Genomic DNA, 25,383 nt, shown 5'->3' with positions numbered 1-25,383 from the left:
CACCTCCTTTCACTGGTGACCACACAGCTCCTTTGGGGGAGGCGGGGAGGAGAGTGCCGTTGCATCACCATGGCAACAGCAGGCAGCCTGTGTCAGCAGGGGGCTCGCTGACACTGAACCTGTTCTCTTTGGTTCCCACGGCTGCCTGCAGGGGATCTAAGATCTAAGTGGCACACCAACCTCCCCCTTTCAGCTCAGGGCTCTCAGAAGTCTGAACCTCCCCTTTGCCCCTTCTACACCCCACCTCCCATCCCCGACCCTGCCCTCAAGGCAACATTCAGTGAATAACATGGTAGCAGAACCAGGAAGTCCCAGCTCTTTGCAAGAGACTGGGGAACCTTGGCCTCTCCAACCCCGGGCAGAAGGCACACCGCCCTCCCCCATCCCCCTGACCCCACAATAATAAACAATAATAAACCTGGCCAGTGGGGGCCAGAATGGGCACAGCTTGTCCGGGGCCCAGGGTTCAGGCCTCCTCCCAGCATTCCACCTGCCCTCCCTGCACCTGGAGGCGGGAGTAATGCCGTCAGCACAGCACTCACAGCAAGGTCACTCCTGGCCAGTCACCCAGCGGTGGGCAGCCACCCCCTGGAACTGGCTCCTGTGCCCTGGAGGCTGAGACTGATGGGCAGTCCCTCTCACGGTGTGTGGTCTCGAGAGCCTCCTCTTCTGAGTACATCACTCCCCCAGTGCTGCCCGCCACCCTTAGCCGACCCCTCTGGCTCCTGCCCGTCGCTCAGAGATAATAGGGGGCCATCAGCGGCCCCTTGTTCATAAAGAGGGCCCAGCCCACCCTCAGTCACTTCTCTGCCCCCGCTTGGCTCCCATGCCAGCTCCCTCCTTTGGCCGTTATCTGAGGGATTCGGGCCTCTGGACCAGGGGCCAGGTGGGGTCTGCAGTGCCGTGTCCCACCCTGTCTCCACTGGCTGCTCTGTGTCTCCAGCGGGCAGACCTCTGACCCCCTGTTTAGATTTGGCATCTGGGTGGGAGCCAGGGCCTGAAAATACTCCCTGTGTGTTTAGATGATTCTTGGAAAATAAACTTCCCCAATCTTGGCTCTTGGTTTGCACACTTGCTGGCCCTGCTTCCTGTGGCTCAGATCTGACCGTGCAGGGGCGGGAGGGAGGAGTGTAGGAGGGGCAAGAGTATAAGGGTGTATAGGGGCTGAGGGTCATGGGTGGCGGGGTGGTGCGTGCACATAGACACCTGGACCTGTAAAAGCAGCAGTCACCAAGACCACACGGTGACTGGTACCTGTGTGGCGTGACCCTGAGGTTATGTGGTTATGTGTGGGCTCTGGGTGGGCAGACGTAGGGAAGCCGATGGCCTTGTTCAAAGAGAGGGCCCAGGGGTACGGTGGGGTCTGCAGTGCCGTGTCCCACCCTGAATGTGGAGGCACGGCTTCCCTGCAGAATGGGCTGAGCGTGGCCTCTGCACCACGCGGGGCCTAGCTGCCCGTGACCTTGGGAGGAAGGCCAGGCCTATCTCCATGGGTGGGGTGCCGCTCCTGCACCTTGCAGGACACACTTCAAGCCGGCTCTGTTTGTTTATCCGAGAAGGGACAAAGGCATTATCTCCTTTAGAGACCAAGGACTTGTCCCGGGGCCCAGGCGCCTGCCTGGGGAGGGGCTTCCTTTCGGGGGGAGCTACAGGACAGAGGGAGTTACAGGCTAGTTCCTTCCTCAGCGGCCTGGCCCAGCTCAGAGCAGACACGCAGGAGGCTCTCCATAGTCCAAGTGCTGGCTTCTGCAAGGCCTGGGCCGACAGGAAGAGGGACGGGGGACAGGGAAGGGATCTGAGTACATTTTGGAACAAGATTTAGTCTTTCAACAAACACTGTTATTTCCTCTGTACCGGGGACTGAGGATTCAGGGGGGGAAATCCCAACCTGTGCCCTTCCTCCAAGAGTCCTGACCAAAGGGCAGACACGGGGCACGGCGCTACCAGGTCTTTGGAATCCAGGCTGTGAGAGAGGCACAGGCACTCCTGGAGCAGGGGCCCCTGAGCCCACAGATCTGGGTTTGAGTCCTCGCCCACTGCTGACTAGCTGGGGAGGTGCTTTGGTAATTTAATTCACCCGAACCTCAGTTTTCTCATCTGTAAAGTGGGGACGATGATGGCGTTTACCTCATGATGTTGCTGTAAAGATGAAACAAGAAGCCTGGCCAACGGGATGTGTCCAATAATTTATAGTTATCATTACGATTCATTTTGAAGGATAGGTAGGGGAAACTGGCCCCTTTCAGGGATGGCCGGGAACCGTGGGTGGAGGTTGGCATTCCCAGGAGCGATACACTGGGTCACCTCTGAGGCGAGTAGCAGACGCCTGTCCTCCTATGCAAACGAGAAACTGCAAGACCCTCGTGGAACCCACCTCGCCTCTCAGACACTCCTCCAGCACGCTAACCCCATCCACAGAACGGTCCGCTGAGCTGGCCTCCCAGCCTGACCTTTGCCAGAGTTGCCTAAGGCCACTCAGGACAGCACAGGAGCCCAGGGGCCCAGCTGAGCTCACATCCCTAGCTAGACCCTATCAGCACAGGAGCCCAGGACAGCACAGGAGCCCAGGACTGCTCTGCACTCTCACATCCCTAGTCCCTGTCTTGGTGGGTGGGGTCAGGGTTGGAGTCGGGCTGAGACAACCCGGGGCCTGTCTGCATTCCTGCTGCGGGGACTGCTGGGCTGGGACCCGTCCCCTTTCTCCTTTCCTCCAGCCCTTCCCTGCCCCTGCCCAGCTGCTGCAGGATTCCCAGGATTCCCCCTGTGCCCTCTGATGCGTCCCCCTCTCTGTCACTGCTCTGCCCCTGGCTGGCTGCGGGTGGGCCTGTCCTGTCTGCCTTTGCGGCAGCCTTCCCCTGCCTAGCACAGGGTCTGCACCCACCTAGGGTTACCAGAAAAACTTCAATTTCAGATAAACAACAATTTTTTCCCCAAAAAATATGTTTTTATTGGTTTTAGAGGGAGGGAGGGAGGGAGAGAGAGAGAGAGAGAGAAGCGTTGATGTGAGAAACATTGATTGGTTGCCTCCCGGACCCACCCCGACGGGGAATCTAACCTTGACCTTACGGTGCACAGGATGACACTCAACCAACTGACCCACGATGGGCTGGGGCTGAACAACACATTTTTTCTTAGTGTAAGTATATCCCCAAAATTGCATGGTGCATATTTACACTAAAACATTACTTGTTTATCTGAAATTGAAATTCCACTGGGTGTCCTGTAATTGCATTTGCTAGGTTTGGTGACCTACCCCTATCCCACCTGCTTCAGGGAAACAGACCAAGAGAGAAGGGTGAACAAAAGCAGGGCCAAGACTGCACCACTCCCTCCTCTTGGCCATCCCCCGCTCCCTCCAGCTGACCACACCTTCCAGGAACTGATAGCAAACTGGGCACTGGGTTCTTCCCTTCTGGAATGGGCGATTCCTGTGGGGTGGGCAGCTCGGCACACCTCAGAGCGGTGTTGGAGCAGGCCTTCTGCTTGTAGATTTCCTACCGTTTTCCATCAACTTGGGAGAGGCCATTGCCAAGGAAATCTCTTATTCTTGCTCCCTGGGTCTCTGCCTGCCATATATATATATTTCTTTATTGATTAAGGTATTACATATGTGTCCTTATCCCCCCCAACCCCCTCATGCCCTCACCTCCCTGGTTCTGCCTGCCTCTTGCCTCTCTCAGCTGGAGGTGCCAGGACCACTGCCCCGCAGCCCAGCTCCCACCCATCATCCCAGCCCCCTCAGCCGGTGCCTTCAGCTGCCGGCCTCTCCAGGGAGAGGAAGCCTCTCACTCAGGGTCACACTCCTTTCTGCGGAGGCCCAGCCAATGACTGACCCACTGGGACTCCCAAGGGCCGTTCCAGCCCCAGAGCTCTGTAGGGCCAGTGGAGGTTAGCACTGGGCCTGCGCGGCAGTTCACTTCTCCCCTTCTCAGTCCTGCTTCCCCTTCCCAGGGTGTTGCTCCCAGAGGCATTCCTTAACGAACATCCTGCACCCCATTAGCCTCCCGGGGAGGCCAACCTGCAGGACCAAGTGCACCAGTGCCCTGACAGCAGCAGCTGCAGCAGCGAGCACGTAGTAGGCCCTCAATCAATACTGAACTGGAAGAACTGGGGCAGGCATTGCGGGTCCTGACTCTACACATATAACAGTACCTGAAGAGCAGGGGATATTTACTCAGGTGAAACTACTTGACATGCTTCCTCTCTCAGTCCTTCGGAGGCGGGCGTCTCTATTTTCTCCACGTTCAATGAGGAAAAGGAATCAGGGGGCCCAGGGCCAGCAGGTAGTAGGATTTGGACCCAGACAGTTTGATACTCAAGCCCACCCTCTGATCATCAGCATCCTCGGCCATTTTCCTGAAGGAAACGGAGGCTTAGAAAGGTAAAGGCATTCTCCTTGCCAGCCAGGGAGTGGCCTGCCAACCCTGCAGTCCTCGCTGCTTCTCTTGGTCTGAGTGCTGTAGGGAGTCCTCGCCCACAGGGAGCTGGGCTGCAGGAGTCATGGAGCCACCCACCCTGGGGTCATGTGCTGTTCCCTAGACCTGTCCTTACCCGCCTTGTGGCTCTTCTCACGAGGTCTACACATCAGCCAGAACCCAGCTTAAGCTCTAGCCGGTTTGGCTCAGTGGACTGAAGGGTCCTGGGTTCGATTCCACAGGCTCAATCCCGCAGGCTCAATCCCACTGGGACTCATGCAGGAGGCAACTGATTGATGTGGTTCACATCGATGTCTCTCTCTCTCTGTCTCTCCCCCTCCCTCCCACTCTCTCTTAAAAAAAAAAAAATCAATGCAAAACCCAACTTAAAAGTAACTCCTTCGTGAAGCCTTCCCCAGTCTCTGCTCCCCGCTGCTCCTTCCCCTGAGGTTCACATCAGAGTATGGAAGTGCCAGGCCAGGACTGGCCGCACGGAGGGGAGGCGGCAGCAAATGTTTGCAGGATGAATGAATAAAAGGAAAAATGATAGCGAAGCACGGAATTAGCGGGCACCATTCCAGGGCTGGAACTAAATATTTACTTTGTCCATTGGGCAATCCTGATGGACAAGCCTGGTTTTCCGAGTTCTATTTACGCCAACTTTCCTTCAGTGACTGACACAATCAACTCGGTTGTGTTACAGTTTGAACAGCTGTTTCCACATGTGGGCCTGGGTGTACAAGGTGCTTGATCCTCGGCTTCCGCTGTTCCCCAGCATCCTGGGTCCTCCTCAGAGTTGGCCTCCCAGGCCTTGGGGCTGGCTGGCGACAACCTCCATGAGGTTACAGGTCACACTGGGGTCTCACTCCAGTGTAAGCTGTGGGTTCATGTCCAGCCGGGGTTGAGCCATAGCAGGAGCCCCTGGAGCACGTAGGACAGACTTGCCTGGGTCTCCCACCCGAGGAGCCTCCTGGGAGACACCTTTCTTAAGGGAAAGGGGTCAGGGGTGACATGCTGGGTCCAAGGGAAGCTTCAGAGTCCGAGGGAAGAGGGAAGAGTGTGGCGTCTATCAGTCAGCCTCGGGGTCCCAGTGGGGTCAGAGGGAGATGGAAGTGGCATAGGAAGATGGAAAGAGCAATTTCACCCAAACACTAACACTCCTTTGGGGACACTCCAGTAAGTGGAGTATGAGGGCCAGTGAGCAGTTCTGACCCTGGAGCCAGGCTGTGAGGGGATGCCTAAGGGCAGTGGTGATGTTGCATGAGGGGTACCCGGAAAATTGGTCTCACCCAGCAGACACCACCTGGGAGCGGAAAGGACTCACTTAAAACACATTGGAGATACTCTCCGAAGGTGCCATCATTGTAGAGGAAGAGGGAGACTTCTCAGGGGTAAGAGTAAGATCCAATGCCCTGGCCGGTGTGGCTCGGTTGGTTGGAGCGACGTCCCGTGCACTGAAGGGTCACAGGTTTGACCCCCGGTCAGGGTGCATATAGGAGCGACCAATCAATGTGTTGTTGTTTTTTTTCTCTCTCTCCCTCTAAAATCAATAAAAACATATTAAAAAAAAACAAACAATCCAATGGAACTTGTGTCATCACAATGAGTGACCTTTCACTGAGCCTGTGGCTGGAACAGAACAGCTGACAGGAAGCTGGCTCCGTGGGGCCGTGTGGAATTTGGTGACAGTTTAAGTTCAGGGAGTGGGGCGAGGCCAGCCTGTGCTCTATGAGGGGAGGGCTTCCTTGTTGAACTGTCAATGCAAACAGGATGACAGATGGAGTGTTCCACCCGTGTCCTTGCCAGGTGCAGTGGCATGTTGCCACCCCCAGAAGCAGGTTACCTCGGCAGCGGAGCAGGCCCTGATTTCAGCACTTCTTTTTAGATCAGTTAGAGAGTTTAGATTTTCCTCCATATTTATACTGGTTATTTCCCCAGATCCAAATTAGGTGTGTTTTCTCTTTCTCTCTCCCCACCCCTCTCCATTTTCCTTTCTCTCTCTCTCTCTCTCTCTCTCTCTCTCTCTCTCTCTCTCTCTCTCTTTACATATATCAGTTTTGGATTGAGGCCTGGCATTTCCACTATCATCAAAAAGGAGAGATGAGCACAGCTGGCATGGCTCAGTGATTGAGCGTCGACCCAAGAACCAAGAGGTCACAGTTTGATTCCCGGTCAGGGCACATGCCCGGGTTGCATGCAGGGGGCAGCCAATCAATGATACTCTCTCATCATTGATGTTTCTCTCTCTCTCTCCCTCCCTCCCTTCCTCTCTGAAAGCAATATAAATAAATATATATTTTAAAAAGGAGAGATGAGAAAAACCAAAGTTGGGTTCATAAAGAAAGGCTGGGGGAAGACAGGGCTGCCCCTTTGGTCTCAGCACAGCCAGGAACGAATGGAAGGCCACTGAGGGGTCTGCCTGCTGCGTGAGGGGCCTGTCATGATGGCCGGATGGACATGTGGTATTTGGTTTAGAGCCGGGGCTTCTGGGCGCAAACACCTGGGTATAAACAGTCAGACTCAATTGTTATCCCTCCCTTCCCAGGAAAGGCCAGGAAGGAAAAGGCCTCAGCTTTAGGCATTGTCCTCAGTGGGTTAAACAACACAGGTAGCCCAGTCTGGCAGGGGGCCAGTGGGGAGCAAGGGAATCTCACGGCTGCGGTGACTGGTGGCGGCCTTCCCAAGAACAGCTCATTAAATCCTTATCTTTCCCATCCTGCTGTCCTGCCTCTGAAACTACCACATCCCTGCTAAATCCTCAATAAAATTACTATTTAAAAAAACAAAACTGGAAGAGAAAGAAAAGATACTATCAGACACTTCAAAGTCCAGTTTGGAGCTCGAGGCCTTGACCTGACTAAGCCCTCTCTCGCCCTCCCTGGGCCCACCTCCCCTCCTATACTCCCGTCCTACCTCGGTCCAGCTCCTATAGTCCCTGGGCCACTAGAGCGAAGAGAACAAACCTAGGATGTCCGTCTCCCTGGAGTCATTGCTTGGCTATTCGCTCCCAAGTTTTTCATCTTCCAGGGAGGGCAAGGAGGCTGCTATCAGGACACCCACCTCCTCTCCTTAGCAACAATACTTTGCATTTGCATAAGTGTTATCAGTTGTAAAAGGATTTCAGCATTATCAGCTGTAAAGGGTTTCACCTTCACTTTCTTATTCAGTGCGTATAACAATATAAGGGAGTCAGGGTTATCATGACTATCGTCACAAACAGGACACTGAGGCTCACAGTGATAGACCAACTTGACAGGAGTTGCTAAGCTGTGGATTCAGGGGGAAGGGGAGGGGTGGTCTAGAAGCAGCCAGATTAACCCCAGTTTGAATCCAACTTGTATCTGGTGTGATACTTTGGGCAAGAGACTTAACCTTACTGAATCTGTTTCCTCATCCATAAAAAGAGATGATAATGCACTCTCAAAGAGCTGAGGTGAGCAGTACCCAATCAATGAAACATGCATAGCAAGGTCTGGCCAGCGTGGCTCAGCGGTTGAGCATCAACCTATGAACCAGGAGGTCATGGTTGGATTCCCAGTCAGGGCACATGCCTGGGTTGAGGGCTCAATCCCCAGTGAGGGGTGTGCAGGAGACAGCCGATCAATGATTCTCTCTCATCATTGATGTTTTTCTTTTTCCCCCTCTCTGAAACTAATAAAAATATATATTTAAAAATGCATAGCATGGGTCTGGCAAACAGAGGTCCATTCAGTGTCTAAGTGCCCTCTCCAACTTTTCTTTCAGTTCCAAACGCAGGACTAACCTTTATTTCACATAGTAGGTACTGTGGATGAAAAGGGGTGCTGTAATAGGTCTGACTGAAAGTAACCTCACAGGGTGATCTATTCATAAATTCCTAACCGGGCTGGTCATCATGGTGAAGAGTCACACCCCAGGCCTACAACTTGTTTAGTAAAAGGTTTATCTTTGCCTGAAGCAAGCACTGTCCATTGTTTATTGTGCATCTAGGTAACACACTTAAAGAATGTTTTTATTGATTTTAGACAGGAGAGAGAGAAACATTGATATGAGAAACAATGGTCGGTTGCCTTCCATATGTACACACACTGACCAAGGATCAAACCCACAACCTGGGTGTGTGCCCTGACTGGGAAATCAAACCGGCAACCTTTCCGTGCCTGGGACGTTGCTCAACTGAGCCACCGGGCCAGGGGTAGGTGACACGCTTTTGAAATAGCTCTTTTTCAGACCTTCGGAAGTGTAACCACACTCAAGAGAGCACATAATCGTAACTATCCTGTAATTCAGTGGTTTTCAACCGATGTGTTGCAAGCATTTTTAGAACATGCAATACCTGATGATTTAGCCAGGGGCACTGACCTCATTCCCCTTAGATCAGTGGTCGGCAAACTCAGTAGTCAACAGAGCCAAATATCAACAGTACAACGATTGAAATTTCTTTTGAGAGCCAAATTTTTTAAACTTAAACTATATAGGTAGGTACATTGTTATTAACTTAATTAGGGTACTCCTAAGCTGGCCTTTGCTAAAAACATCCTCAATCTGATTGAGGTACATTCGCTGAGGTCGACCCCTTCCAACTCTCCCATCCACATTCGTCTTGTATACTTGTTTCGTCTATCTCCTTTCGTTCATCCTCTCTATATTTCCAAACCATCTCAACATACCTTTCTCCATCCTCAACACTACATCTTCTTTCACTCCACAACGTTCCCTAAAATTAACTTAATAAACTTTACTTAAAGTTTTAAGTCTTAGTTAAACTATAGGTACGTTGAATAAAACTTGATATCATACTTAATAACGATATTATTTATTGATAAAATTAAATTCCTTACAATTTACCTTACAATATCCATAAAATTAAATCATGACAATGACTGACAAACACTAATGTGAACAATTGCCTTGCATCTCCTTGGAAAGTTTGGGTAAGTCAGGTTTGTATGTTGTTGTTTTTAATTTTAGGCACGATTTCAGGTTCTCATCAATAAGACAACTTCTCGCCGAAACCGGTTTGGCTCAGTGAATAGAGCGTCGGCCTGCGGACCTAAAGGTCCCAGGTTCGATTCCGGTCAAGGGCATGTACCTTGGTTGCGGTCACGTCCCCAGTGGGTGATGTGCAGGAGGCAGCTGATCGATGTTTCTCTCTCATCGATGTTTCTAACTCTCTATCTCTCTCCCTTCCTCTCTGTAAAAAATCAATAAAATATATTTTAAAAAAATAAAAATAAAATAAGACACCTTCTCAATTTACTCTTGATAAGGTTCATGCTTGAAAATGATTGTTCCCATAAATATGTAGACCCGAATAAGGAAAGAACAGCAAATGCTAGTTTTTTCAGTTGATTATATGAGTCAGGAATACTATTCCAGGTCTTAAAAATCAACATATCTTCCTTCTCCAGGTCTTTCAAAGCAGACCACTTGTGCTGTGAACTAAGTTCACCTTTGTTTTTCTCTAATATTTCTATATCAGCACAAAGACGTTCAAATTTTGAGCTCCACAGTTCTTTGTTTTTTAAATCCAGCAACTGCATTTCAAAGTTGCCAATGTCAATATTAAAGGGAGAAAAATTTAATTCTGTTACAGTAGCATTGAGAGGTTTTTTAACAAAGGCTAACGTCGCTTTGCTGTTTCTGAATTCCTGAAACCTGTTGAGAAAAGCTTCCCTCATATTTAAAAGTATTGTTTTGAAATAGCAAATGTCAATATCAGAATTATTTTCTTGGCGATGTTTCAACAGGCTTGGAAAGTGAATCAAAGTTTCTCTTTCAAAAGCTTGAGCAAAAAGAGATAATTTGTTTTCGAATGAAATAACTTCTTCTAACATTGAAAAAACTGTGTTTCTTTCCCCTGTAGTTTATGATTAAGCTGGTTTAGATGAGACGTAACGTCTACCATGAAATAAAATTTTTGGATCCACTGATCGTTCGTTAGTTCTGGATAGTGAACACCCTTCTCAAGGAGAAATGTTTTAATTTCTGTTAATAAGGAAGCGAAACATTTCAAAACGTTTCCTCTTGATAACCAACGTACCTTGTTATGCAGCAGAAGATCTGAGTACTCACTCTTCATTTCAACTCGTGCATGAATCGCTCACGCCTCCCCGCGCTACGTATCCCGCAGCCCACCTGCACCCGCCGTGTCTCCTGTCGCCCGACCAACGGACACCCCCCACTTCTTCTAACGCCACTTCTTCAAAATAGACTCGCCCAGGCCAAAAACCGACTTTTGCACATGGGCCACGAAGTTTCAATTGCACTGTACATGCGCGCCCGCACATGGTATTTTGTGGAAGAGCCACACTCAAGGGACCAAAGAGCTGCATGTGGCTCACGAGCCGCGGTTTGCCGACCACTGCCTTAGATTATCAAATAAAAAAATGACAACAGCCAACACAATAGCCATCCGGTGTGAATGAATCAAAATTATACCTATTTGGCCCTGGCTGGTTTGGCTCAGTGGACAGAGCATCAGCCTGCGGACTGAAGGGTTCCAGGTTCGATTCCGGTTAAGGGCACATGCCTGGGTTGTGGGCTCGATACCCAGTGGGGAGCGTGCAGGAGGCAACCGATCAATAATTCTCTCTCATCATTGATGTTTCTATCTCTCCCTCTCTCCCTTCCTCTCTGAAATCAAAAAAATATTTTAAAAAATTATATCTATTTTTTGGTCAGATTAGCAAAAAAAAAAAAAACCACCAAAAAACAACCCCACACATTTTTTTGGCATGCCACATAATGTTAGTGATTAGTTTATGTGTGCCATGAGATGAAAAAGGTTGAAAATTGCTGCTGTAATCCAATCCCCACCTTGCTTTCTCCCACCTTCATGTAATCTTCCTTACATCCCCTCCTTAATTCCAGATGCGTAAATGAAATTCAATCTGTCATTGCCTGAAGCGTTTTTCTCCGTCTGTTGAGATCTTGCTTCCAGGCATATCCTCTGGTTCAAATACACTCATAAAACTTTTCTACAGGTTTGAACAGTTCTTATAGGGTCAGTGCTCAACAAACTGTTTGATATATGAGTGATTACCTCTCCCTTCTCCATTTCCCCCACCTCCCATAGTGAGAGGATGTTTATTACAGCTCCAAGCCCAGGGAGCTCTGCAAACAGGGAGTGGCAGCGGTGACTTTCTCCAGCTGGCACAGCGGAAGGCAGGGAGGGAGGCTGACTGACCTTCACCATAGTTGCCTGACTTTTCCTCCCCACCTAGATGCACTGAGAGCAGCACAATGGGTTCAGAAAGGTTCCCTCTGCTGCCAACGTGACTCCCAGCAGACCACAGGGAATCGCTGCTGCAGGAGCAGCACTGCATGACCGGCTTTCTGAATGCTTGGAGGTCCAAGGGACTGTAGTGGCCATTTGACCCAGAGCCCTCACAGGTTGATCAAGCAACACCCCGCCCTCAACTCTTACTTCAACCTGAGCAACTCCAACCTCGTCTGCGTTAGGAATGGTCCTTCAGATAAAATGTAGATGGAAGAAAGGATCCAGTCCCAATGCTGTTTCAAAATAAAAGCTGACCTAATGCAACCCCTTCATTATTCACAGAGGGACCTCAGGTGCACAGGAGACAACTGACCTGCTCAAGGTCATACAATTCTGCAAGGTGTAGACCCAACACTACCGGCTATATTTCTAGTCCACTGCTTTCTGTGGTGTCATGACTGCCCCGAAATTGGAGCTATAGCAGCCTCTGGCGACCACAGGCATCTCCTGATCCTTTCTGGGAGACTCCCTGCTCATCCCCAGCTTGGAAGTCCCCTTCTTCCCACCGGATCTATAATCCCAGCGAGCACTACGATTTAGCCATGATCAGCAGAGGACCCTGCTGTGAACTGATGAAGCGCTCTCCCACCCCCCATGCCTTCCCTGCGGCTCCCAAGCCCACTCACCTTTCTGGGCCCTCCTCTCCTCTCTTCTCTAGGCCACCTCACCCAGGACGGGGCTCCTCTCTCTGGCATGCTTTCTCCCTTTCCAAGGCCCTTCTAGTTTTTCTCCCACCTCCGGCCTGATTCCTTTTTTGTTTTCCCTCCACTTACTTGATCACCTTGGAGCACTTTAAGCCTGGTATCCACCTGTGTTCCTCTTGGGCTTGTGGTAAGGCCCAAAGTTCATAACCAACCAAGAGAAATTTCAGCAAAAGTGGATTGTGTGTATGAAAAAGAGAAAGTTAAATTACAGCAAACAAAAACTTATTTATAATAAAATGGTCTTACATAGATTAGGGTATACTTCAGTAAGCCATATGAAAATGTTTCATAACCACACCAAAACACTTGGCAATTTGAAGCACTTATTTTAACTGGTCTGACCTTCAAAAGCCTTCACAACCAGGTTTTTGCCTGCTTGCTATCTTCTACTATGCTCCACCTCACCTCAATGCAGCTCTAACAGGCCTGCACAGCCTCTGCAAGGCGAGATCTCTGCTCCCTTGTCTAGAGTCCAAGCATGTCAAACTCGCAGCCACTGGGCCGCAGGCCTCGTTTACATATGTGAGCCTAGACTGCTAGAAGGTTCTGCTTGCTTCTGACAAAATCCTGACCTCACTGCATGGTGTCACTCACTTCCCTTCCCGTTTGGTTTTCCCTAAGGATTCTGTCAACAGCCGACTGTCTAATGTCCTCAGTCAGCACTTCATCAGAGACAATTATATCTAGGGAGCTTTAGTTAATTACTGTTAACTCTTTCTTACACATATGCATTTGCTTATCATCTTTCCCTAATTAGACTGGAAGTAATGATTCATTTTCTGGGGCAGTGGTTTCCATAAATGCAAACTGGCTACCAAAGATCTCCCCTGAGGAACTCGTTAAAATGCAGATTCTTGGGAAGATGAGCTCATAAATCTGGGTGTGGATAGGCACAGAACGCAGGTGTAATGTAACGATGGGTGGGACCCTGGAACCAGCACCTTTAACAAGCAGTTTATGATACAGATGAATTGCCAGGTTGGAAACTGCAGCTCCCAGAGAACCTAGCACAAAGCTCTGTACCTATAATGTGCTCACACGGTAGCTGAAGGCTTCTGGGCTGATAATGAATTTGATTTTAACAGTATTGTTTTATTAAACCTGTGCTGTTTCCCTGAGGAAGGAATACTACTGATACCTTATAGGTGTCAGGCTCTGTGGCTATTCACATACATTCTCTTTTCCTTATAACCTTTAGGAACAAAGTGGTATTCTCATTGGCATGAGAAGTCTGAGTGTAAGGAACTTGTTTTAGGTTACAGCAGAACTAGAATCTGACTTCTACTTACCAGACGGCATAAACTGGTGGCTTATAGTATCTGGTTTGCAGATACGTTTTATTTGGACAGTACAATGTTTAACCTTTAAAAAAAACTAATGGCCAACATTTCTAAATTGGATATTTTGTATTAATAGCTGGATTTCTGGCTTCTCTCAAGGGAACAAAAAAAAAACAAAAAACAAAAACAAAACAAAAAAAGGATTGGTAACACTGGGGTCCACATTCCTCTATGGCAACAATTAAGTGGAGCCTTTTCAGTGGTTCTCAACCTTCTGGCCCTTTAAATACAGTTCCTCATGCTGTGACCCAACCATAAAATTATTTTCATGCTACCTCATAACTGTAATGTTGCTACTGTTATGAATCGTTATGTAAATATCTGATATGCAGGATGGTCTTAGGCGACCCCTGTGAAAGGGTCGTTCGACCTCCAAAGGGGTCGCGACCCACAGGTTGAGAACCGCTGCTTTAGATGGCTGTGGACTAGAACTCACCAGAGTCCCCGCTAGCCCCCATCCTCATCCATGGCTGGGCCTGCTTCTCTTACACTCTGTTCCCAGCCTGGTCCCTATAGGCCTCTGAGATTGAGGCCCTTTCACTCTTATTATCCTGCTTCTCATTGTTCAGGAAGTTTGGTAAACCTACAGACAGCCCCCTTTACTTGCTCTGTCTTGTATGGGTGTGTGCATTTTTTACTGTAATTTCAATACTAAGAAACCTGCTGGTACATCATTAAGGAAAACTGGGATCTTTGGTCCTTAAACTACACGTTCTGGCCCTGGCCTAGTAAAAGTCTGTATTTCATCTTTAAAATAGTTGGGGAAAACATGGCAATTAATCTACTTCAATTCAATGGGGTCTGCCATCAAGGAATCCATAGTGAGCAATGCCACCAAGGGATGGAGATCCCGTGGGGAAGTGCCACCTCAGCCAGAGAGGCTGGGAGATGGACGCTACCTCTCACTTCACAAGGCCATTCAGAAACAAGCAATAAATGCTTACCCATCTCCACAAGCTGGTCCTTTCCAAGGCTGCATTTAAAAAGCCAGGGACACAGGATGACACCTTAGAAGCTGTGCTTTCTGATGATTTTTTGGATCCCTTTTCTGTTTGTTTCTTTAAACAAGCTACCATTGCTGCTGATTCAACATGTTTCGTTCTAGAAATTTTTAATGTGTATTCCCATTTTTGGAGAATGTGAGCAGAGAGTTATTGAAATTCTTTTAGCATCAGTATAGCAAGCAAGTAAAAAAATAAATCTCTGCAAAACAGAGTGAATCTCATGGGGCTAGGACTTCACATTCATTGACAACTTACCAAGAAACGGCGCCAGCCATTTAAATACTTCATTTAGTTAATATAAGCCCGAGAGGTAGGTATTCTAATTTTAAAGGTAAACAAACAGGGGCTGAGGTTGAAGGACCCACAGCTCCAAATCTTCCACCCTTCTCAATGCTGCCGAATGCCTCTTTGGAGACCTTCCAGAGATAACCAGGGACATTCCTAGTTTCTCAGCACTACCTGGAAACAGGATCATTTCAAGGCATTATACAAATGAGAGGTCTTACTCTTCTTCACCTTATCCCCTAATCTGCATGAAGCTACTGTAAGACCTCCTCCATCAATTCTCAGTTCACCTGCTGTCTACGCTTCTCCCAACCCCCTTCCATTATCTTCAAAATAATTTCCTAACAGGGATGTGAGCCAAATTTAAAACAGTGTAGATACCTTGCTCTACCTCCAACACAGTTTCCATTCTTTCAGAGATGAAGTATCTACTCTCTAAGTCAGGTATTATTCAAGTAGGGGAGTTAAAACAAGGTCAAAGAGAGAAAGGCTGAAGGATTGGACTTTTTTTTTTGGTGTTTACTTATATAGAGGAAAAATAGCACATAAATGCAGCCACAGTATTTAATTTGTTTGGATAATAGTTACAGATAAACAGATACACTCCATATACAATTACCAATACTTTTTTATACAGTTCATATTTCAGTACATCAACACTATTTTATTTACACTCTATGTACATTAACATATTTCTAAAGTCAGTGCATTGTCAACAAGTTTTATACAGTAATTTACAAGGTGAATGTAGTTAATAGTTAATTTAATAAATTTTCCGCTAGTCATGAATTAAAAAAATTAATTACAACCAATATAACAAACATAGATCAAACAACATTAGTAGATTGTGCTACCTGTTTAAATAAAACATCTGTAAGGAAATTATTTAAAATCTTCCATTTTTTCATGGGACTTGTCCAGGTAGGAATGGACAGATTTTACATACTGAAAATCATGAAACTATAAAGTATGTATTTTGTCTGACTTCATCCCATTATTCCATTTAGGCCACTGCTTCCAACTTGCAATTATAGTCTCTGAATAGGGTTTCAACTTAGGAAGGCGTTTAAGACAACCTTTCCAACTGCTCTGAGAACTGGATAATGACTAGCCTCAGATATCAGAACATAAATGCTGAATTACTTTGGTACCTACTATCTGTGAGGAAGAAAGGGAAATGGAATCTGACAATTAATGAGAACCAACTTCCAGGGTCCAGATGAATACAAAAAGACTGAAGAAAAAAAAGTGAAATATTTACTTTGAATATATATTTTATAACAACACATGAAAAACGATGCTGCCTGAAATAAATAACATTTACATTTTTGTTCCAGTCTTGAATTATCAGAGGAAAAAATAAAGTGAGCAAAGAAACAAAACTTTTGATGACTACTACTGGGAAATTAAAAAAAAAAAAAAAGAGACAAACCCCCAAAACAAAACAAAACAAAACAAAAAAACAAACCGGACATGCAAACAAAATAGAAGTTTACTTTTAAAGCCACCAATTTCATTAAAAATACACACTATCAATGTTTGAAAACAGATTGAATCTCATGGGGCTAGGATTTCACATTCATTGACAACTTACCAAGAAATGGGATGTATTTCGTTTTTAAACTGAATATGATGGGGGAAAACACCCCATTCAAGTTAATGTATAGCCCTTATAGCCATCAAATATAAACAAGTCTTGAAAAGTTCATTTGTATGTACTCTCTCCTTTTTTAAAGTGCAAAACAAAGAAACAAAGAAAAATAATCACTAATTGTGAAATACCATTTAGCTTTGATGCCATTTCCTTCTCAGAAGCTTTTTGTGCAACACGTGCAAGTGAAGATGGTGCAAATATTGGCAACTGCCCACCACACTCAGCAGCAGGAGTGGAACACATTTTCGAGGACACGTAAAGTATCCCCCAAAGTAAGATGCCTCTATCTGAGAGGGCCATTTTAGCTGGATTCCCAGGATTTCTTTTTCTTTATAGAGTCTTCCAACCAAGGCCCTGGGTAGAAGGCACACAGCCCTTAAGAGATTCTTAGACTGACTGACTACTATATATGGCTCTGCCACCATGACTGGTTGTGTTTCAAACACAAACACAACAAAAATAAAAAGAAAAGACATAAAAAGACTGGGAAAATGCTTTAAAAAATAAGTGGAAAAATCTGTGTCCATGCCATAAGAATCCTTTGCACACCTTCATGATCTTGCTTTCTCCATCTTGTCAATATAATGGAATAAAACTTTAGGAAAAAGGAGGTAGCATATCATGTCGTCCCGAGACAACACTATAACTTTTTGTTTTACTTTGACTCGAAGGAAATTCTTAGTATTTTGTTATAATTATTGGTAAACTCTATACTCACTACCTATTTGTTCACATCTGGACAAGCACAATTTAGTTCTTATTTGGTCCCAGGTGGCTGGTGCCAAACCCTTTTGTTTACAGGCTAATGGTGGACTCTGCCTGAAAGTTCTCTACCAGAGAACTTGTGTGAGATACTTCCAAACAAAACTATTACTACTGTTATGCTAACTGCTATTTTAATTAGGATTGTTATTTGTGCTTCAGGGTCACAGGATAAAAATAACTACCTTTAGTTAGCTTGCCTTTCAGGGACACTTTTGCCAAATGTTAGCTACGGGGAGTCATCTCCCTTACCACCAGACTGTCTAGCAGCCAGAGTGGTAGCTTACTGTAAAACACAGTACTTTTTGTAATCAGACTCAAAGTCTTCATCCATGCTGCTTGTGTCTGCCATCTTTTTGCCATCAACCTTTGGCAGAAATTGTGCATAGTCTATCCCCTTCTGCTCATAGAAAAGAATGTAGGCAGAGTCGGTGTCAATTTCATCAGGGTGAAGTTCCTAAAGGGATAAGAAAAGTCTTTAATAATAAAAAAGCCACCACTCTACTGGCTCTTAATCCTTGCCAGGAAAGTGAAGACCAAGCCTCTTCAATTACTAAACATGTTTGCTTCCAATTAGCTTAACATTTTGGCTGTCTCATACCTGCCCCCAAAATAAGCCTCATTATTTTCAGTGTTTGTTTTAGGGAAAATATTCTGACTACAGACACGTTAAAAAGAATAACCAACACCCCCCCCCCCCACCCCCATCAAATTCTAATAGCTCAAAAGACAAGAGCTTTTAATCCTTAAACAATACTTTTTTCCCCTTACTATTCATGTGTGTTTTTTTTAATGTGTTTTTATTGATCTTTAGAGACAGAGGAAGGGAGAGGAATAGAGAAATAGAAACATTGATTGGCTGTCTCTTGCACGCCCCCTACAGGGTATTGAGCCCACAACAGTGGCACATGACCTGACGGAATCAAACTGTGACCTCCTGGTTCATGGGTTGCCGCTCAACCACTGGGCCATACCAGCTGGGCAATTACTCATGTTTTCATTCTCTCCTCTGCATATCACTTTTGTTCCTTTAATACTAAAGGCATCTAGCCCTCGCCTGTGTTTCTCAGCCTACACACCGAAGGGTCACAGGTTTGATGCCCGATCAAGGACAGGTATCTGAGCTGCAGGTTTGAACCACAGCCCTGGTTGGGGTATGTGTGGGAGGCAATCAATCCACGTGTCTCTCTCACTTCGATGTTTCTCTCTTTCTCTCTCTCCCCACCCCCACTCTCCCTCCTTCATTCTACTCTCTCTAAAAAAAATCAATGGGAAAAAACATCCTTAGATAAGGATTAACAAAAAAAACAAACAAGCAAAAAATACTAAAGGCATCTATATATGGTTTCTAACAGAAATATCTATTCCATTTAGGAGAAAGTCCATTATTTAAACAAATATCCCTCAGAATTGTTGACATTTTTGTTTTCCTTTATTCGAAGATTAGGGATATCTACCTTACAGCTGCTGTCATTATAACAGTACCACTTGCTGTTTGGGTTTTTGGCATAAGTGACGTAATGGCCCCCGCCTAGAATTCCTGAATGGCACTGTAAGAGAAGAAAGTGGAGGTATGTTAGTAGTTAATAGAACTGGTCAGGGGACACTACTAGGATCTGATCAGGAAAACACTAATCATTTAGGTGGTCAAGAAGGAAAGTTTTGGAATCATCTAACTTTTTTCCAAAAATTCAAAATTCAAAAGTCCCAAATCTAAATATTTTGTAGTTGCAATTATTTGTTAGAAAGCAAAAATCCCTTGGGAGCACACAATTGTGAATAACTCAAACCTGTGACTCCAGTAATAACAATTACATGACTATAACCACTTACTCTGTGAGCATCTTGGGTTTTATCTGGAAGGCCAAGATACCTACTGCTAACTTTGTTTATCACCAAGCTCAATGCCTAGGAAATAAGCAAGCACTGAAAAAAATGAATGAATGAATGATGAACAAATCACTGAAAAATGCAGACCATTCTGAAAACCATATAATAAACCACTTACCGAAATTGCATATAGATTATAAATAGGATTAACACGAATATCTTTTCTTTGGTCATCGGTGCTGTCTTCTTCACTGTGGTTTTCAAGCTGACCATTGCTGTAGCCATTGCCACAGACACTGCCATATGCCTCATGTTCATAAAGAAATCCATTGGCCAAAGCTACTTCGTGGTCCTGAGGGGTAACCAGCTCAGGTTGGCTGCCCCCCAGCATGTGCCCTTGGCTCAAGGCATCAGCCAGCTCACAAACATGCACAGTCCCATTCTCTTTGCTGGCATCCAAGTTCTCCTTACTACTCGTCAGTTTATTTTTGCTGCCAATCTGGGGTAGTCGAAGCCTCCCTTTGCTCCTCCCTAAAGTCCGTGGGCTGCTGTTAGGGCTGCTGTTTTTGCTGGAGGGACAGCTGGCTCCACCTTTTCTTGATGAAGAAGGTGAACCTGTCAAAGGGAGAAGGAAAGATTCATAAAACCCAAATGCCACAAATTAAGCTAGCCACCAAATGGTAACTTTGAAGCCACCTTCACAAGTATACACATAAAGGTATAAAGACTGGGAGTCCTGACTGGCTACTTTTTAGTTCCTATTATGTAGTCAATAAGTTACAGTCTTGTCTTCCTCAATGCCAAGCCCTGAAAATGCAGCAATGTCCTGAAAATGTAAATTATCATGTAGGAACTTAGAAAATAGTAGAAAGGTGCCGAAACCGGTTTGGCTCAGTGGATAGAGCGTCGGCCTGCAGACTGAAGGGTCCCGGGTTCGATTCCGGTCAGGGGCATGTACGTTGGTTGCGGGCACACCCCCGGTGGGAGATGTGCCTATTATGTAGTCAATAAGTTACAGTCTTGTCTTCCTCAATGCCAAGCCCTGAAAATGCAGCAATGTCCTGAAAATCAATAAAATATATTAAAAAAAAAAAAATAGTAGAAAGGTGATTTAGGTCAGATTCAGTTTAAAACAATATTATTAGACTAAGGCCCCAAGGAGTTTTACAAATGTATTTTCTTCTCTGTCTTGTATGTACACTTAGATTAAAAATACAATCACTAATTATTAAGCACTTACTAGCTTTGCTAAGCATGGTATTGGAAACTCTCTATTATCTTCACCTCTCACAACAAACCTGTAAGGTAGTGAGTCTTAAACTTTTTTGGTCACAGCCCCACCCACTTCCTTATATACCCTTAAAAGTTGCTGATGACCTCTAGGATGTTTCTTTTATGGGTTATATCTATCAATATTTACCATCCTAGGAATTAAAATGGAGGAATCTAAAAAATAATATACAAGCACATATTTCACCGATATTATCACAGCCTGCTGGATCTGACTTCACCATACACTTGTGAGAGAATGACAGTGAAAAGGTACATAATATCTTATTATTTTTATGAAAATAGTTCTAATCCTCCAGGCCCTCAGGGACTCTATAGGGGTTCCTGGACCACACTTTGAGAACCTCTGCCGTAAGGGAACAAGAATGACAACTACCATTCATGCTTTACTCCTGACATTAAATCCTCACACTCTGTGAACTTAGTATTATCTCCATTTTCTACATAAAAAATAGATGCAGGGAGGCTATATCTCTTGCTAAAAGTCACATAGTTCAAATCTAGATAGGTCTGATTCTAGATAAGTTTGTTCCATCTCATTAAGCTGTTGCTCAGAGTGGAAGGGCCAGGAAAACATGCAGTCTACAGGGGTCCTGGAAGAGCTCCCCTCAGGGTGCTATCTGGGTTTCAGGAGGTTCCTAGGCTTCTTCACCTTTAGGGCTACTGATGATGTTTGCGCTGAGCGAGGATGGGCTTTTGCTCAGGCGCACATCCTCTTCCCCAGCGGAGTTCTGGGCATCCATTTTCTTCACCTCTCCTGTCGGAACCCTGGTCTCACAGAAGTCATCCCCCTGGGGTGTGAGTGGTTTCTGCTGGCAGAGAGCTGGGTTTCTTGGTACCAAAAAAGCACTAGGGTCAAAACTTTCACGAGGAAATTTAACAATTTTCTGTGACTTTATCCATCGGCCATTTACAAATTGAAATCTTTTAAGATGAATAATCTGGAGAAGAAAAGGTAGAAAACACTAGGGTTAGAGGGTTCCAAAGATACAAAATAGATCTAATACATGTGAATGTTCAAGAATATAGAACATAACATTTTTTCAAAAAAATATATTTTATTATGTAACACAGTTATCAGTAGGGCCACTGCCCTTTAGCTATATGGTTACCATGGTAATCTCCCTAATTTCATATCCTTTGTATATCTGAAACTCTCTTTCCCAATTTCTTCAACATCCTTGGAGCCTATATTTGCATGTATCCCTCTGCTTTCTGGGTTTGAGATCCACACTGAACTGTACCTCTCTCCAATATCATAGAAGAAAAATGGAGTTTTTGAAATAGATGAAATTTACCCAATCTCCGACTGCATATCTCTCCTTTCTTACCATATCCTTTGATGGCTACCAGGAAATCCTGAAGAGCATAAGAATCTCCCTACTTTCTGGCTTGTCTTCTTTTCAAGAGCAATGAATTCCTCCAGTTTCATACAGTGTTATTAAGCTCTGTAATGTGTGCACAGATCTTTGGTGGCTACCTCTACCCTAGATGCTTAACAATTTACTGTTAATATAAAGATAATCCCCTCCTAATGGGGCACACCAGTGTGTGGATATCATAGAAGCCCACCAAGCTCTCAACAAAACATTTTGTCATCATTATTTTATATTTATTTATCTGTAGTCTTCACCTGAGGGTATGTTTTTATTGATTTTTAGAGAGAAAGGGGGAGAGAGGTGGGGGGGGAGGGAGGGAAGAAAGGGGGAGAGAGAGAAAAAAAGAGAGAGAAAGAGAGAGGGAGGGGGAGGGAGTGAGGGAGGGGTAGAGAGAGAGAGAGAGAGAGAGAGAGAGAGAGAAGTCGATTGGTTGCCTTCTGAATGCACCCTGACCGGGAATCAAACTTACAACCTTATGGTGTATGGGATGACACTCAACCAACTTAGCCACCCAACCAGGGCACTCATTATTATTATTTTTTAAAATATATTTTTAATTGATTTCAGAGAAAGAGGGAGAGGGAGGGGAGGGAGGGAGGGAGAGAGAGAGAGAGAGAGAGAGGAGAGAGAGAGAGATCAATGATGAGACTCATCAACTGGCTTCCTCCTGCATGCCCCACATTGGGGATCAAGCCCGCAACCCATGTATATGTCCCGACTGGGAATCGAACCATGACCTGCTGGTTGGGCTCATTATTTTTTAAAGACCTCAAAAACATAGTTTTTATAAATGCCTTCACTCCAATACGTGTCCAAGATATGTTTTACGTGATAGTTATATGAATATATATAATTGTCAAAACTCATCAAACTAGATATTTTAAATCTATGCATTTAATTCTGAGTTAATTATAACTCAATTAAAACAAAACAAAACAAAAAAACACTATCCCCCTTCCTACCTACCTGTCCCCAAGCCTGCTCTGGCCTTCTTCTTCCCTTCCCTCAGTTCTTATCCCTGTAGCTAGCTAGCCAAAATTATTAATTACTTGTGCATTCTTCTCTAGTTGTTCTAGATTAATAAAATAAAAACAACCACCTACATTCACAGTTTTACAGAGTAATAGGAAAACTTGAATAAAAAAATGCATATAAGATCTGGTTAAAACACACCACTGCCTTATAGTTACACCTGTTATGATATCCCCACTCTTAAGGAAAAGGCTTTCTTAAATGAATAGGAAAAACTGTCATTTCAAACTCACCTGACAAACAACAGGAGAGTCTCCTAATCCATGAAGGGAGAAGGCAGAAGTAAATAAAATTCAAAAGAACACATAAACCCCCACTGCACATGTGTGCTGTGGCCATGTGACCCAGCACAATGGAACCTGAAGCTCCAGGCTCAGCTGCTCTTCTACAATCCACTAACGATGAGCCTAAAGCTCGCTCTCTCCCTAGAGGCAGAAGTGCTTTCATTTTCTTTTGCAGTTCAAATTCACCAGGTTGTACCACTTTTGACCCTTCCTATGCCTTGTGTGGAATGGCAGTTACTGGTTTATATTACTTTTCTCTCCTTTTTAGTGGTCTGCTCTTTAGGAACAAGAACTAGCAAATACCTGTAGAACAATTAATTTCTGTGTGCAACATAAAAATCTTGCACAGCAAAAGCGTTTTAAGCATTGCTGAGGGGAGGATTTTATTCTCAAAAATAAGAAAAACTATTTGTTCATGACTTTTTTCCTTTTTGCCAGACTCTTGCTCTCTCAGAGGTAGGACTGTAACGTACCAGGACTGGGGGAAGCCTCCAGAGATCCAGCTTCTTGGTTGCTAAGCAGTGGGTCTTACACTTGGAACAGTAGTACATCTCATTTTCCCCCAGCTCCTCCTCACTGGTGAAAGCACGGAGACAGTTGTCCAGGTTGATGGGCTCAGCTTGTGCTCGCCGACTCTGTTCCACACTCTCATGCTCATCGACAACCTGTAAGTGGAGGGAATAGGAAGAATGGGGGGAGAAGGCGGGTGGGGAAGGGAGCAAGTTTAAAATGGTCACCTGGCTATGCCATTCTCTATGTGATTCACACTCATTTTATTCTACACGAAGAAGAAGAAAATACAATCCAAACTAAAAGTCTTTGAGCAAATACAGCATCTGTACATTTATTCACAAACATCACATCAATAATATCCTGGACCAAATTTCTATTTATATGACCATAGCTCTTGAAAAATTTCTGAATGGTTAGAAATAACAAAAACAAACAAGGAGCTGCCTATTTATTTTACAATTTTGAAATCCTAAAAGAGCTTACATGTGAGCTGGCCTTCAAACCAGGAGTGTTCAGATTAAGTCTTTTAATTTTTTAACTAGAAAGACAGAACATTATTAGTATGTTGCAGGCTTTACAGAGGCTAGGAGAAATAATATCACTGGAAAACAGATGCCAGATCTGAATTAAATAAGAAAGGTAAGAAAATCTCACCATGAGAATACAACACATCAGAGTGTTAAACCCCATAGGAAACAACTCAGTTGCATACTGACACCATGTAACACAAAGTTTTCAGAATACCATGTGTGTCATTATCTCCTGCCTCACAAAGCCTCTTTATCTGAGACTGCAATGAAACAGTAGGCTAAAAAGAGCCGGGTTTTGTTGAGAAGGACACTAACACCTTCCAAACCCCGTGGTCCCATTAACCAACACACTAGGCTTTGGAGCAAGAAGATGGTAAGTATAAGGAGAGACAGCAAAGTGGGTAGGTATGTACCAGTAAGGATGTGTGTTGAAGGTGGTGTGGGATCAGGAGGAGGGAGAGAAGTAGGGGCCTAAAATGCAACAGAAAAGGAGTAATTTTTCTTTCTCCAATACTTGGCTGTCACTTAATAAGCAATTAAGAACTATGGTGGGTGAGGCATAGTATGAGGACTATGAAAGCTACCGTGAGACTTCACACAAGGACCTTTTTATTCCAGGGTGGAGTTTGGAATACAAGTCGAAAACTGAATGCCTCTCTTTCTGGCAAAGGTCACACACATGTTCATCACTCCAGTTATTAAACCTCCCTTCCAAAGGTGAATTGGTTCTCTTGGCCTGAGGCAATTTCTCTCAGGTTTCCCTTCCTAAACTGACAATGGGAGCAGTGGGCTCCCTAAATTACAAGCAGGCACATCTCAACACATGCAGTTTACAACAGTTTTTCAGGGGTGACTTTTTTCCTAAATGAGAGGATGGCTGAATTACAGGCTGCCAAATACTTCTATAAACTATCAAGGTTGACCCCAGTGAGGTTGAGACGGCCCCCGTGAGGTTGAGACGGCCCCTGTGAGGTTGAGACGGCCCCTGTGAGGCTGGGACGGCCCCTGTGAGGTTGAAACGGCCCTTGTGAGGCAACGATGGCTCCTGTGAGGCTGCGACGGCCCTTGTGAGGCTGAGACAGCCCCTGTGAAGCTGCGAC

At 45.3% G+C, this 25,383-nt stretch overlaps 1 protein-coding gene across 5 annotated transcripts in view; it reads right to left on the bottom strand.

Annotated features, from left to right (window-relative positions):
* Window positions 1–15,537: 15,537 nt before the first annotated feature.
* Window positions 15,538–25,383, bottom strand: part of USP32 (ubiquitin specific peptidase 32) — a 122,759-nt gene continuing 112,913 nt past the window's right edge. For all 5 annotated transcript variants that reach the window (XM_023756831.1, XM_023756829.1, XM_006092236.3 and 2 more), the window contains 5 exons: window positions 23,714–23,905; window positions 21,198–21,486; window positions 19,434–19,870; window positions 18,883–18,975; window positions 15,538–17,882 (listed from right to left, as the gene is read on the bottom strand). In XM_023756831.1, the coding sequence (XP_023612599.1) occupies window positions 17,709–17,882; window positions 18,883–18,975; window positions 19,434–19,870; window positions 21,198–21,486; window positions 23,714–23,905 (1,185 nt within the window). In that variant the 3' untranslated portion in view covers window positions 15,538–17,708. The remainder of the gene's footprint in view (window positions 17,883–18,882; window positions 18,976–19,433; window positions 19,871–21,197; window positions 21,487–23,713; window positions 23,906–25,383) is intronic.

This window comes from Myotis lucifugus, unplaced genomic scaffold, assembly GCF_000147115.1.
Source record: "Myotis lucifugus unplaced genomic scaffold, Myoluc2.0 scaffold_99, whole genome shotgun sequence".
Taxonomy (NCBI): domain Eukaryota; kingdom Metazoa; phylum Chordata; class Mammalia; order Chiroptera; family Vespertilionidae; genus Myotis; species Myotis lucifugus.
Note: the sequence above shows the minus strand (reverse complement) of the source record. Positions and strands in the feature narration are given on the sequence as shown.